Raw genomic sequence first — 15,926 nt, forward strand, 5'->3', positions numbered from 1 at the left:
TCTTTGAAAATAATATTTAACCTTAGATATGCTAGGAAAACACTTTACATCCTCCTCTTCCACATTCAGAGAACTGTATTCTTTTAATGTATCTAGGAGTCAGATAATTATATCCTTTATTAGAGCACGCTAAACAGCTGCATTGCTGCTGGTTGATGTAACAGTGAAATTGGATCAGGTAAAAGTGAGTTGCCAAGACTGTCCTGGATAGAAATCATCATTAGGAAAGTATTGAATAAGTCTGCTGGTTATTTTATTTGAAGAAATGCTTAAGGGTGAATGGTATTATATAATTTCAAGAAAGAGACACACCAAACGTGTTGTACTAGTATTTGTGAAGAGGTAATTCATAGTTAATGATGTTGAGAGGTTCCCGAGGCTGCGCTGGGAGAGCCAGAGAGGTCCGTTTGGACAGAAGGGGAGGTTCCAGAGGCATCTGTCTTGCCTCTGCTTTGCTTTTACCCCATTAGCCTCTGAACCAAGGCCAATCTACATTCACCTTTAACCATGGACCAATGGCATAAAGCAGCATAGAAATTTCATTATTCCTTAAGCCAAAAAATAAATCTACCTGCTATTGAAGAGAAATTTAAAGGCAATGATTTTTAAAGAGGTCTTTTATGCTACTGGTAATTTCAGTGCCATGAATTCCATGTTTTAATCTCCCCCTGCCCCACCTTGCTTCCTTTCTTTTTCTCAAGAAAGTGACATATGGCTGTCAGTTTGCCTCTACTCAGAGAATGTTTCCATATTTCTTTTGCAGTTCAGTCAGTTAGATTCTATAGGTGACAAATAAGAGGTGAGGTAGGATCTGGGAGCCAGTGTGCATTCTCTTCCTTTATCATCATCCTTTACACTGACATTACAAATCGGTCATCAAAAAATAGCTGCCAGCAGCTGCTGTTTGATTCTTTGCTCTGGTCAGAGTAGTATCAACCTTGCTTACTCTAGTGGGTAGAATTGCCTTGGTCAGTATAACTTAGATATACAAAGTCTAGTACTTATTTCATATGGGATAGATTAGGTGACAGTTCGTTTTCTATCTTAGAGAACTCTCTAAAGATATTGCAGAACAGAATGCATGGGTAGCTGTTTAGCTGAAATTAAACTTGGCTTATGCATTTCCAGTATCTACTTCTGTAAAAAAAAATTATCTTTAGAACTTTACTGATATATTAGGCAAAAAGTGCTTCATATTGCCTCCCATTATTTAGTATATAATTATTAGATTTCATTTCATTAGGTAGAATTTTTATTTAGTAAAATTTTATGGTAATAAATTTGTAGGATATAAACAGAAACACAAATACTGTTTGTACATCATGAAATTATTAAGAGTATTATGTTTTACTGTAATTATTATAACATGGGTCTGAGAAATTTCAAATCACTCTTAACCTGAATCTTGCTGATGATAGTTTATGGAACCACGAGACTCTTGAGAGTCATTAGGATCTAAGGGTTTAACTCTTTTCTAGCCCCGTGATCCCCAGTAAATTAATAAAGTCCTTTGTGTATTTTTCTTCATCTGTAAATTGGAGATGATAATAGGTACCTACATCATAGGAAGGTTGGAAGGGTTAAATGAGTTAATGCTTATCAAATGCTTAGACAAGAGCCTGGAACACAGTAAGTGTTCAGTAGATGTCAGCTGCCATAATAATTATTATTAATTTTTATATTATATAGAGATTGAAACATTCTACACAGACATTTGATGGATTGACTAGCAAATAAATTTTAGTGAACTGAAATTCAGGATCTGTTTTTCCATGTCCACACATTAGCAAGGGACTAATTCACTTAATTAATGCAGGAGATGTTTATTGAATTTATGCCACAGACTATATTAGGCATTTTGGAGAATACAGGATCATTTCCCTCGAGAAACTTTTATTTAAATGCTTAATAGAAGAGCAGGAGAGAGAGCGTATGAGTGAGTAGCTAAAGTATAGCTAGATGTGGTATAGAAATTTGGCTTATATGAGCTCAGTGAATCTTAAACTTTGTAACAAATTATACAAGCCATGTTTTTTTGTTCTTGAACAGGTTTCTGCATGTTTGTGCTGAGCTTGGTGAAGAAACATTATCGTCTGCAGTTTTATATGGTGTGTATTAACCATTATTCTGTAGTCACTATATGTAATAAAAACCTTCACCTTTATTTTTTTCTATAGTGAGAGGATATAATCTAATCTGCTAGTTGCCTAAATGTGAGGGATATTTGAATTTTGGATTACTATTATATATAAAATTTGAAGCTGAAAATTTTTTGAGGATTTAAAAATTTTAACTGTTTCCAAAGTTTTCCTAAAAACTTTTTCTTTGAATATTTTCAAAGGCTGTAAAGTTAAATTCAAGTATTTGGGTTCCCTAAATTTGTAGAAATTTGAGGTGTTTCCACAGTCTCCTGAACAGTTAGTAAGTCTTGGAAACATCTACCATCTTTTTTGTATGGAAAGTAGCTATGTTTACTTGCTCTTAGCCTGGGCATAAGGGGAACAGAGCTTACATTTTCTTGGCAGCTGTTATACAGTTATAACAGCTTGGTTAGTTATACAGTCACATGATTCTTTGTGGCCAAAGATATTTCATTCAGTGTATCATTGAACAGTGTTCAGTGTTTTATGAAGTTTATCATTGTACATGATGACCTTCTCCTATTTCCTTAAAAGTAGCTAATTATAAGACTGTAAAATGCAAAATGTAGTATTTAGATCTGTGAATTCATGTATTAGTAAGGCTTGTTTTGGATTTGGGGTATATTTCCTATTTTTCATGCTGTGCTTTTTCCCATTAAGACATCCTGCTGAGCGCCATAGCTGGGAAATTGTAGTATTTCCTACATTTCTAATTTCTGGGGGTCTTGAGAGGGAAGAGTGAAATTCTCAGTGAAAATCTAGAAACCATCAAGACAAATTAGAAATAATAGAATCTGCTATGAAAATATAAATGGTTCCTATTGGAAAAAAATCATTTATGCATTTGGAAGCAATCAGGGTAGAAGAGAATTGGATTGTTTAAGCAGATGAAAATTTAAAAAAAAACCAACCAATATAATGTATTTTTTGCTGAAATGGAAAATAGGTTTATTTTGAATAAATCAAAATCCTAAGAATTTTGAAAAGTCGTAACTTCCAATAAAAATTATGAGACTAGTACATAGGAATATTAGCGCATTTTGTTCACAATTTGCTCATACTAATGATACTAAAAGTAGTTAAAGTGGCCATCTCTCAGGCTAGATGGAATTGATGAAACACAGAGGCCTTTGAAAATCTGAAATGGAGTACTGTCATTGCACAGAGCTGTGAAGATCAACTTTCAAGTATGAAAAGATTGAGTTTAAGGGCAATTGATCCCTGCTGGTTTGAATCATTTGAAGTTAGAAATAACTCTTTATGGGAAAATGGTACCATAGTGAACTCAGAGAAAAATCGTTTTTAGCATTTCTAGTAACTAGAGAATGCAGCCAGAGTAGAGTTTTAGCTCCTATCTAAATGCCATAGCAACACCATAAACTTCTCATTATCATTTTAATCTCATGATTCAAGATTATGGTTTATTTTTTAATATGTCTTTTTTAAACTTAGTAGTGTATCTCAGTATTATTAACATTCCATTTGTGTATAAATTAAGGTTACTTTGTTAAATGTGTTCATGGTTTTCAGATCTCAGTAGCCACCCAAATGAATGTAATTTACTAACGGCATTTATTTTGTATGACCTTATCATATGAAATGTGACCAACAGTCATGCTAGAAATTTGTCTTTCAAAATTGCTTCGTGGGCTGCATTGATCCGTTGTGTTCACTAATTGTTGTATTGTTGTGCTATTAACAGTTCGCATGGACTCATGTCACTTTACTGATAACAGTTACTCAGTCACATCTTGTCATCCAAAATCTGTTTGAAGGCATGATATGGTAAGGGGACAGTATTATGCTGCTTTATATTTAAGTCATAGCACTTTTAAAGCTCTTACATTGGACAATGTCTTACAGATTTCTACTAAAATGTACTATTTGTTGTTGCTCTATTCCATTAAAATAGCTCACTGAGTTTTGCTTACTGTTTGACAACTGAAGACAAATGCTTTGTTAACAACTGGAAAACTTCCTTATTCGGGTTTCAAATAAAATGCAGGAAGTCCTCATAAAAGCGCCAAACAATTAATTACATTTTCAGGTGTTACTACACCTTAATATGACTTTTTTTTAAAAAACAAAGAATTGCGTTTAAAGAGAGTGTATTGTTTATGTGGGATGCAAAAAAAAAAGAAAAAAAGAAAAAAGGGAAAGTTTGCTTTTTAGCAAACAATGTGAAAGTTGGGTAAGTTCTACTCTGCCTTTATAATAGGAGTTGGTGTCCAGATTTCGGGTATTTGGAGTTACTTGCTATATAAGCAGTGGGTTGCAGATTCAGAAAGCATTTTTATTAGTTAAAAATTAGCTTAAATTGTAACAGTTATTATAAATTAAAAATAAGAGTGGAGAAAAACTTAAGATTTTAAGAAATCTGACTATATTTTCTCCACATTCTTTTAAAATACAGTAATTAAAATCTTCTATAATTGATGGGTTTATTCAAGATAAATTTGTTCCCTTGACAGGTTTGTGTTTTTTTAACCAAGATATGTATGTGTGTGTAAACAACTGGAATCATTTTAAGATCGTCTTCCATATGCAGACTTTTAGTTGATGGGAAGCAGTTACTGAAATTAGTAGGTTCTGTACAGTTGGTAGGGTTTAATGCAACTACAGGCTAAGATAGTATTAAAATTGATAATTTTTCCTGAAAGAGTTTGTATTAAGAGCTTGGTGTAAGTTTATCAGATTATACTCTGTCTGAACAAATGACTCGTTTCTCTTTTGAAAGGCTGTTTTTAAAAAATTCTCTATACCATTGTAACTTGTTCCTGTCAACTGAAAAAAATGCACAACATGAGCGTTGTGAGTTAAGTTTTATTTGGAGCCAAATGAGGACTATAGCCTGGGAGACAGCGTCTCAGATAGCTCTGAGGGACTGCTGCGGAGAGGTCGGAGGGGAGGTCAGTAATACACGGTTTTAGTGAAGGGGGCACGTGCCATCAAGCACACATTTTGGCAGAAGGTTGCTGCTGGTCACGAGGAGCAGACGCCTCCGTTAATGATTTTAGCGCTTTTCTAGATATGAGAAGATGTAAGAAATGGGGCTCATAAAATCATCTTCCAAAAATATCTAACTCTCTGAAGGCCTGTTCTGCCAGTTTTTTCCCAGAGCACACAGTGCCCCATTCCTGATCTCCGCCCTGAACTCCTTTCAGGGTGTGTTGGAGGTCAGCGACTGCAGTGGCTAGTGACCTAATCCTTGTAGAGCCAGATGGCGAGTGACAGTTTTAGGTTGGCATTCCTCATAAAACTGAAATTTGAAAGTCCATAGCTATAGAAATTGATTGTTTAATTTTAAAGTTAAGTTGATTATTGAATATTTTCATTAGCAATGTTCTTCTCGTATGTTTATAGATTTTGCTCTGCTTAATTGCTAAATGGGCAAATTTGGCTGGTATTTATTGTGTCTATTAATTAATCTTTTAGTACATGCTATGTTCTGGGCTAGGCTGCAATGTAATCCAAAGGGTTATTGCATTGGTTCATTATGAGTCATAACCTGTAGAAATAGTTGCCACTTAATCATATGGACTTTTTTCTGCTTTTTTTTTTTTTTTTTAAGGTTCCTTGTTCCAATATCAAGTGTTATTTGCAATGACATAACTGCTTACCTTTTTGGATTTTTTTTTGGAAGAACTCCATTAATTAAGGTAATGGAAAAATACCACAAGCAAACCCTGACCGTAACCTAAAAGATTAGCCACTGGAGAAATTCCCAACAATTTGGCGCTGTTGCACATTTTTGACTTCCGAGGTGCTTTGATTTTCCTTAGTTGCCCTCAGCAGCCACGGTGCAGAGGCAGTGATCTGTATTTCCCAGTGATTCCATCTGGGTTCTTCATCAGGTATTCTCTTGGCTTCTCGGTCATTTCCCCTCTCCCATGAAGGCTCATGTCATCTTTTTGCTGGTTTCTTTCCCTTGGCTGTCGCGCGGTTCTTTATTCTGCTTCCCAACAACCCTCTAAACAGGCCTGTCCTTGACTCTGCTTTCCTCTCAAGCCATCTCATTTATCTCCTCCTTCACCAGATTGTTTGAGAGTGTATATTATACCATCGTCACATACTCATGTCCATTTGTAAGACTTTTATACCCAAATTTGTTTTAAAAAAAAAATTTGAGGTCCTACAGTAAAACACTGATGAATGATGCAAGTGATAAGGAAAAGTGAAGATAAGGGACAGGAAAGTACACATGAGGAGACCCTGTGGTTTTGCCTTAGATTTGGTTCTGTTCACAGTCAATGGAGGCAAAGAAGAAAATGAAGTAATTTATACAGTTCCCATCTTGGGAAAGAAAGAAAGAAACCAACTCCTCCTGGAAAAACAGACCTTTTTCTAGAAGTGATTTCTTCTTTTAAAAATAAAAATAAAAAAGCTTTTCACGTTGGGGCTACATATAGGATTCACTCAGTTCAGATATTGGGCAAAGTCTTTTATAACATTCTGACAAATGCATTAATTGGCTATTTTGATGTTATCACATGAAGGCATTTATGGAGGGACTGAGACAATTGTTCAGATAGAAAACCTGTTTTGTTCAGAGCGATGTAAGGATAGTTTATCATTCCTAGAGGAGTGCGTGGACAGCCTGTCCTTCAAAAACACCTTCCTTAAATTCTTCCCCACATAGGCATCCAGCACACAGCATTAAGCTGAGCTGTGGGGATACTGGCCAACAAGCTATATACATTTCTAAAGTCTCTAAAGCTTATTTCAGCACAAGAGCAAGTGGTGAAGTAGTCAAGGCTTTTATACCAGCTGAGAAGTTGTTGGCTTAGGAGCCCTCAGAGGCTGTAGAAGGATCTCACTGTCTGATTTTGAACATCAATTTCTAGTGAATTACCAGGTTGGATTAGTTGTATAATATACGCAGATGTAATTAAGCAAGTTAACCCCTAAATCAATATGATATGGGTCAATTTAATTCGATGAGCTATCTTTAAAATAATCAGCAGGCACTTCTGAATTTGAGTCAACTCCTACTTCATGACAATAATACTGAATTATCCTAGGAGACAGTGTATATCAGTCACTTCTCTGTGGCGGAATTGTTGTCAGATTGGTCAAGAAAGGAAGGCTTGGTGCTTTATGAACTTCAGGACAAGAGCTCATGTAGTTTAGCATATCACCCATTTCTATCTCAGAAACTTCCCTCTGATATTTATTTGGCTTCTGTCCCCATTGATCCACTGAAAGGAATGTCACAGAGGCCGTCAGTGATCTCCTGATGATCATGGCCCCGTCCTGAGTCCTTATCTTACAGAGCGCCTCAGCCAGTTAGCACTGTCGACTCCTAAATCTTTTTCTCCTGCCCCTGCTTCACCAAGTTCTAGACTTGCCTCCAGATTTCTCTCCCTGAATGCTCCATGGACTAATAAACAATAGCCGGAATCTGAAACAACCAGTATTCTCAGAAGCCCAATATATTTCTTCATCGAGAAAGACATAGATAGTGACTAAAGGAGGGAGGATATGTGCATACTTGTGAGGCAAATACTGTACCTAGGGCTATGGAGCTTTTTGCCATTTTAGAAAGAGGACTGTTGTAAGCTTGGCATTTGGGAATATATGAAAATCTGGGGTGCTGCAGAATCCATGTTTTGTTATATTCATTCTATTTTTGATCAGTAGTAGGTCAACACTAACCATGTATACTTTGAATGAATGAATATATCTCATCCTTATTACATTATTCTGGGGGTTTATATAAGCATGAACATCATGGGACAATTATTTCAGCATAGAGTTTATAGTCCTTTGAGTGAAAAAAGCAAATTGAGGCTATTTACAGAAACAAACATATTCACAGTATGTAGGATGTCTGAAGGCCTAATATGTGTTCGACTCTACTAGAGAGATTTGCACAAATAAATCACCATCATGGACTGAAGGAAAAAGGGTTGCAAAGCCTTTCCAATACGAAAAAAAGAAGGAGAGAGGTACAAGGTATTATGGGAATTTATTGAACATATGTATCTGTGTGTTTTGTGAGTGCAGTAACTCTTTCTAATTTTATTTGGCCTTTTTCAGTTGTCTCCTAAAAAGACTTGGGAAGGATTCATTGGCGGTTTCTTTTCCACAGTCATCTTTGGATTCATTGTGAGTTTCACTAGGATTTTTATTTTATTTATATTTTGAAAAGTGGTAGCAAGTTTATTAGTCTATTCTGAACCTAAAAGAATTAAACCAGAAAATGCTAATAATGTATTAACTGAAGCCCACTAGACAGAATCCACAGGCATACCTCAGAGATATTGCAGCTTCAGTTCCAGGCCACCACAATAAAGCGAGTATTGCTGTAACGCAAGTCATGTGAACGTTTTGGTTTCCCAGTGCATATAAAAGTTACAGTTACATTATACTGTAGTCTATTAAGTGTGTACTAGATAAAGTCTAAAAAAAAAACCAGTGTACATACCTTAATTTTAAATACTTTATGGCTAAAAAATGCTAACCACCATCTGAGCCTTCAGTGAGCCATAATCTTTTTGCCGGCGGAGGTCTTGCCCTGATGTTGGTGCTGCTGACTGATCAGGGTGGTGGTTGCTGAAGGTGGGGTGGCTGAGGCAGTCTCTTGAATAAGACAGCAAGGAGGTCTGCCACATCGATTGTCTCTTCTTTCATGAAGGATTTCTCTGTAGCACGCAAGGCTGTTTGATGGCACTTTACCCTGCTCAGTAGAACTTCTTTCAGAATTGGAGTCAGTCTTCTCAAACCCTGCCGCTGAATTATTGACTGAGTTTATGTAATATTCTAAATCCTTGGCTGTCATTTCAGCAGTCTTCACTGCATCTTCACCAGGAATAGAGTTCATCTCAAGAAACCACTTTGTTTACTCATTCATAAGAAGTAACTCCTCATCCGTGAACGTTTTATAATGAGATTGCAGCAATTCATTCCCCTCTTCAGGCTCCACTTCTAATTCTCTTGCTAGTTTACCACATCTGTAGTTTACTTCCGCCACTGAAGTCTTGCAGTTGGAAAAATGGTGCCATTAGACTTTGAGGCAGGGTTGCCATAGACCTTCAATTTGTGAAAAACACAATACCTGTGAAGCACAATAAAGTGAGTGCAATAAAATGAGGTATGCCTGTATTCTATAGCCCAGTAACTCTCATCCTGGCCTCATATCAGAACCACCTGGGGAGCCGACACAACACCTATGTCCCAGGCCTCTCCCAGGTCAATTAACTCCCTCAGCTGATTCTCATATAAAGCTAGGCTTGAGACCTGCTGTTGTGTTTTGGTAGTTCCTAACAGCTGTTCTGCCTTGTGGGTGCACAGGTGCTGGGACGGGTGGTGGCTTTGAGTAAAAGCAGAGAATGCAAATGATATTGAAGAGTTCTGTCTCTTTAACACATGCCAGCTGCTTGGCCTGGTGGGTGCTTCCTGCTGTGAGTCCAGTTTACAGAAGAAGCTTGTTGAAAACAATTGATGTTTACTTTTAGCTGTGAATAATGGATATTGTTAATGTTTTAAAAATTAGTGTACAATTATGGAATTTAGGTTTTTATTCAAAGGTGTCTTGTGAGAAATCAAAAAAGGCACAGAAAAATGGCTGGATATAAGATAAATATACCAAAAAAAATTACTGTCAGGAAGTTTAATTTTTTAAGAGGCTTGTCCCTAACAGTTCTAGAATATATTCTATAGCCAAATATAGAGTGACTAATAACAACTTGGAGCTTTGAGAGGGAGCAAATACACAAATAAATGGAAATGGGCCAGGCTGGATGGGAAAACCACCATAATTCCTGTTTATCAGTGTAGTTCATTCTCAATGAAAGTTGCAATAGAATTAAAAAAATTAGTCCAGTGTTTATTTGGTAGAATATCAATGAGGTAATAACTGACGAACAGAATAATGAAAAGGGATCTGGTCCTGTCCAATGGTTATACATTACGAAGAAGGGATTATTAAGTTAAATAATACTACAAGAATCTGGTATCATTAAAGACAATTTAGAAATACTACAAGAACAGCCATATCATTGGAAGAAAATAAAGAGCTATCCTAGAAGAATGTAAGCATGACAAAATAAGGAGGAGGGAGCTTATATATTTTTTTAATAAGTAATTTTGAGAAAACTGGTTGTTTGGAAGCAAAATCGATTTATATCCATTTCTAGTGTCATATTTGCACTTCTATTAACCATTCTTGAGCAGCATAATGGTGTGAATGTCTGTAAAAGAAAGAAAACGAACTATTGTCTAGCAATTTAAATTTATAATAAGATATTGTGTTTTTATGTATCTTCTTCCATGGCTGAGGACAGCTCGTCTTAAAAATTGCAGTGATGTGTCCAGGGAAAGAATAATTTAGTCAACATTGTCTGGGTTGGTTAAGAACAATGGTGTTTTTCACCTGTGCTGTTTTCTTAGTAATTTTGAATCACTGTTTATTTTTTTAATTGATGAAATCAATATAACCTTTATGCAAGAAACTTTAGTCCTGTACTCTCCCATACCTTTATAATTGTTAGCTTCTGCTGACATTTTAAATATGTGTTCTTAAAAAAAGTAAAACCTTGCTATAATGCTTGTCTAAATGTTCAAATCGGCTTCTTTTTCTCACTTTCCCCTTCCCTCTTTTTATTGTGGTTACACTGAGATTATAATCATACTGATTTCCAAAAACTTTGGTTTTCTAATGGCTTTTTAAAGTCTTTTAATTCCATCGGTTATGGTCATTTAACTTTGAAAATACATGGCAGGATGTGAATGCGAGGAAAATTTGGCATTCTGTTTCTGGCCTTTCTGACACATAACATATATACGTTCAAAAAATTTTATATATATACACACACGCGCACACACACACACACACACACACACACACACACACATACATACATACATATATTTTCATTCAATGTTTTACGAACGCTTGCTTTGTTATTTAGGCCGCTTACGTGTTATCCAAATACCAGTACTTTGTCTGCCCAGTGGAATACCGAAGTGATGTAAACTCCTTCGTTACAGAATGTGAACCCTCAGAACTTTTCCAGCTTCAGAGTTATTCACTTCCTCCCTTTTTGAAGGCATTGTTGAGACGGGTAAGATAAACATGGTGGTGATCCTCCCTCCCAAAGATTAAGCTTCATTTATTGCAAGAGATCGATTTCTGCAGAATTTTTAACTCTGTTAATACAGATCACTGTCTGCTTGGCATCAATTGTATATTCTATCCCCTTGTGATTTCCCTTTTTTGTATATAAAGTGAATATTACTATCACAAACCAGTTGTCTGTTAGAAACTTACTTGCCTAATGGTTTGAATACTGGTGGTAGTTTATCTTGAAAACATTTTTAAATGTCTCTTAGATTTCTACAAATCAAACGAGTTATAATGAGTTTCATGTGTAACTGGTGTAAATTGACTCAATTTAAAACTTAATTAATATTCACCAGCTCAAAAATTACTTGATTTTTACTAGTACAGAAAGCTGCTGTTTCTAAAAATCAGTTTCCCTTCCAAAAGCACACTGCTGCCATTTAAAGGCAACCTTGAAGGATGTTGACATGCTGTCCAGTAGATCCCTGCTGATCTGTGCTACCACGACTAGTGGGTGGTTGGTTAAAGTGGGGAATCAAATAATTGTGTGTGTGTGTGTGTACACATGAATGCATCTGAAACATTTATTATTTATTTGGCCGTGCTACACAGCTTGTGGGATCTTAGTTTCCTGACCAGGAAATTGAACCCTGGGCTCTGGCAGTGAAAGCGCCAAGTCCTAATCACTGGACCTCCAGGGAATTCCCTGAAATATTTAACTTTTAACTAAAGTTAATTTTTGAGGTTAACCAACAAATTATTTCTCTACTTGAGGGCTCAGTACATTGATTCCAAGAATTTTTTCAGTGTCCAAGCCATCTATTATCTGCTGTAAAACTCTTTGATACTGCTAATCTTTGATTGGGGCAAGGCCGTTCCTTTGCGAACAGGTCCAAAGATTGGAGTGATCTTTCTTAAACCACACCCATTATGCACTCTACAATTTGTAGTTTCAGTTTATTTAAAGTGGAGTAAGAACTAAGAATTTACAAAATAACTTGACTGCAGAATCCTTCTCAATGTTTTTGGTTTCCTCCCCAAATCTTTTATAATTGTCTTGCTGATGCTAATTTTGGTAGTCTTTTTAAGCATTTTATTTTCAGGTGTTTCCACAGCATTTAACTTACAGAGGAAGACCAACTTTTCCCTCATTTGTCATTATAAAATTAAAGTGAAATAAAATACAAATACAAAATACATTATATAATTACAAAAACAAAGTGCTACTGGTAAAAAACATTGTCAGAAATTAACTGATTCTTGGTAAGCCTATGACCCAAGTGATGTAGAAGTTTCTAGACAAATTAGAAGAGTAGCCTATCAGATTTTAGCGCACCAGGCGCTTTCAGTATGCTTACAGAGGGAATAGGGAGTGCTGGCTGAATAAGCAGAGAATGGTTAAGAGAGCTTACACATATTTTCCTACGATCTTGAAAGTTTGTGAAATTAACAAAAATATGGCATGTGCTTTGACTTAGTGTTTATATATAATGGCTCTGAGTTTAGGTGGCGTGCTCAAATACATTTTTCATGCAGTTAGCCCCAACCCCTCTCCTTTTTTTCCCCTCTTTAGGAAACAGTAAGCTTGTATCCTTTCCAGATACACAGCATTGCTCTTTCCACATTTGCATCTTTGATTGGCCCATTTGGAGGATTCTTTGCCAGCGGATTCAAAAGAGCTTTCAAAATCAAGGTGTGTGTTTAGATTCTTTGTTACAGTGTTACAGAATATAATTAGAGAATGTAATATAGTTGGAATTTGGTTCTCTTTTGGTCTCCCGCATTAAGCCCCTGGGCAAAAACTTTTCCACCCTATTTGTGTCAGCCTCACAGAGTATATTCTTTCTTGTTATGTTTTGGTCATGCCGTGTTAATACATTTTAAAGTGTTATATCACCCTCTTTTCTAGAAATGGCATGTGTCACTTAGTGCTGGGACAGATACAGAATCTTGGTCCTTCAAGTGTTCATCCAAGAATCCAGCTATGAATTGTCTAAGTTTAGTGTCCTGTCACAGTCTCAAGTGAAGGGAAGTGCAAGAGAGCCTTTGGATATGTAACTGTCCATTCTGCTGGACCAGGGGTCAGCAAACTCTTTCTGTAAAGGGCCAAATCGTACGCTAATAGCAGCAATATTGCAAACTACTCAGTTCTGAAGTCTTCCACTGGAATTGGTCTGTGGGACATAGTTTGCTGATCCCTGTTCCAGATACTTAAAATTAGCCCTATGTTTTGTTTAAGTTAAATTGTCCTAAAGTGAGATATATTTGGCCTATTATCTCAACTCTCCTCACATGGCTTCACTAAGTTAAGACTGAATGTGTGCCATTGGGAGTTAGAGAGTGGCTACTGAAGGTGGGGTGGTCAGGGCAGGCTTCTCTCAGGAGGTGGCATTTGAGCAGGGATATCAGGAAAGGAAGAGAATGAGTCCTGCAGAGAAATCGAAGGAAGGGAGTTCCAGCAAGTGCAAAGGAGTCGAGGAGATTAGCCGCTGGAAGGGGAAGAGGAAAACTGTGGCCATGGTAGGGAGTAGGCGGTCAGACTACAGAGAGTGGTGGCCAGATCCCAGAGGCCAGGGAAATAAATACGCGAACTCAGCGAGCACTTGCAATGGGGAAGATACTAGCTTAGGTGGAATGCAGTATACAAAAGTGTACAAGATGTTGTCCCTGTTCTCATGATGCTCACCACCTACCAGGGGAGATAATACACATCCACAAAGAACCATAGCAATAGCTATGCAAGACGAGAGGCCTGTAAAGGCTGCAAACAGCAAAGCAGGATGGAGTTACCATGGCTCTATTGTGCTTGGGTTAGTAGGGAAGAGAAGGAAGGAAATGTGTTGGCAAAAATTAACCAAAGAGTTTTTCAATAGTTGTTTTAAACAGAAATGTTATGTTTAGAATGGTCTTTAATGGTCTCCAATCCAAGGTTTCTTGGTGAATGGTGAGGTTTCTTTTCATGTCTGAAATGAAGGTATAATCGCTGTTGCATTTTAGAGGTTTTTAGGCTGCTTGAGTAAATGAGAAGGACAATTAGTCATTTCCATTTCCTGGGCCCTGACACGTGTGGATGGATCTATACAGGGTCAATCTGCAGAGACTTACTAACCATTCCCTTAATTTGGCCATTTAATGGACTAAACATGTCCCAAATGAACTATCTATTTTGATTTCCTTTTTACCCCAACACATAAAAAAAAGAAATATTTATCACAGTAGTAAAATATTTATTTCAGAGTAAGAAAGGTTAGGATAAACATGAGCTAGAACCAGTTGTATATCTGTCAAAAACACTAAAATACCTCCCCAAATAGTTTCTGATTAAACAGAAGAGCAGGCTATAAGATTAGATTAGTAATAGCTGATAGCATTTTTGATTTAGAAAAAGTTTTATTAACTAAAAAAAGTTAGTGCTAGATTTAATTAATATTTAATTAGTGTTACTTGAAAGCTGTGGGTCAATTCAGTAATCATTCTAACATGGGCACATATTCCAAAGATACAGTTTTAATCTGTTGGACATGTTCTAATAAGTTTGTATTTAGTGGGAAAATCCAATAGTAAAGTATTTTCCTTCAAGTCCATGATGTCAAGGAGACATTTACAGATAGGAATTTTATAGCAGGTGATTTTTTTTTAAAGTTACTAATATGTTTGTTTTTTTCTGAAGGATTTTGCAAACACCATTCCTGGACATGGCGGGATAATGGACAGATTTGATTGTCAGTATTTGATGGCAACTTTTGTGCATGTGTACATCACAAGTTTTATAAGGTACTTCTAGATTTTTTAAAAATGTTTTATTAGATGATTTCTTGGAGTTCTCATTTCAATAGGCATTAGTTTGAATTAGTTACTTTTTTTTGTCATTGGTAATCTATAATCGCGAAGGGAATGGTGGCTCCTGGAACTGTGTCACACTGTAGCCTTGGGCAGTATGATTAAATTATAATTATTTCCCTTACATTTCAACAAGTTAAAAAAATAGTATTAGTATATGTCATAGTCTAATAGGGCTGAGTTAAGATTCAGTTAGAGTGGGTGAACGGTACTAGATTTGGAACAGCAGGAGATTTAATTTCTCAACTGTGGACATTGTGGTGACAATGAACCCTAAGAGTTATTTAAAGAGGAGGAGGACGTAATGTTTCGTCCAGTCCACCAGTTATTGCTTGAGTGCCTGCTATGTGTTGGGGAATGTTCTGGGCACGGATATAGCAGAGAACAAAACAAACCAAGTTCCTGTCCTCAGGGCTTATTTTCTTACTGGGAAGTTGGAGGGAGAAGGGGCAGAAGTGGAGAACAAACAAATGTAGCTTGCTTGGTGGTTATAAGAGCCACGGAGAAACACAGAGCAGTCCGCGGGATTACAGGTGTGTATGGGGTGGGGGTGGGGGTGGGGAGTGGAGAGGCGGGGAGGGGCTAGGTGGAGGGTGCAGCTGTTTTATATGGGGTGCTTTATTCTCATTACTATACTTTAATGTTTTGGATCTGCCCTGAAATGCCAGTTTGAGGTGTGAAAGCTAACCACATCAACCACATGTTAAATTTATATGCCATGGTCTCTTCTGGTGTCTGAGCCTAGAAAACCTGTATTTCCTTTAGAGTTATGTGGATTGAAACTCATATTTATAGGTCCCTAAGTATGCATTTTAAATATATACCCATAGTAGTGTGAGCATTTTTGCATTAACTTTTATTTTCCTTGAGCAGTCTTGTTA

At 36.6% G+C, this 15,926-nt stretch overlaps 1 protein-coding gene across 4 annotated transcripts in view; it reads left to right on the forward strand.

Annotated features, from left to right (window-relative positions):
* CDS1 (CDP-diacylglycerol synthase 1) overlaps window positions 1–15,926 on the forward strand; it is a 70,680-nt gene that overhangs the window by 47,308 nt on the left and 7,446 nt on the right. For 2 of the 4 annotated variants that reach the window (XM_082463258.1, XM_082463259.1), the window contains 7 exons: window positions 2,050–2,108; window positions 3,844–3,926; window positions 5,713–5,800; window positions 8,181–8,249; window positions 11,054–11,206; window positions 12,779–12,898; window positions 14,876–14,979. In XM_082463258.1, the coding sequence (XP_082319384.1) occupies window positions 2,050–2,108; window positions 3,844–3,926; window positions 5,713–5,800; window positions 8,181–8,249; window positions 11,054–11,206; window positions 12,779–12,898; window positions 14,876–14,979 (676 nt within the window). The remainder of the gene's footprint in view (window positions 1–2,049; window positions 2,109–3,843; window positions 3,927–5,712; window positions 5,801–8,180; window positions 8,250–11,053; window positions 11,207–12,778; window positions 12,899–14,875; window positions 14,980–15,926) is intronic. The other 2 variants (XM_082463260.1, XM_082463261.1) reach the window with 2 other exon arrangements.

The sequence above is a fragment of the Balaenoptera physalus genome (genome assembly GCF_965194825.1).
Source record: "Balaenoptera physalus genome assembly, chromosome: 5".
Lineage (NCBI taxonomy): Eukaryota > Metazoa > Chordata > Mammalia > Artiodactyla > Balaenopteridae > Balaenoptera > Balaenoptera physalus.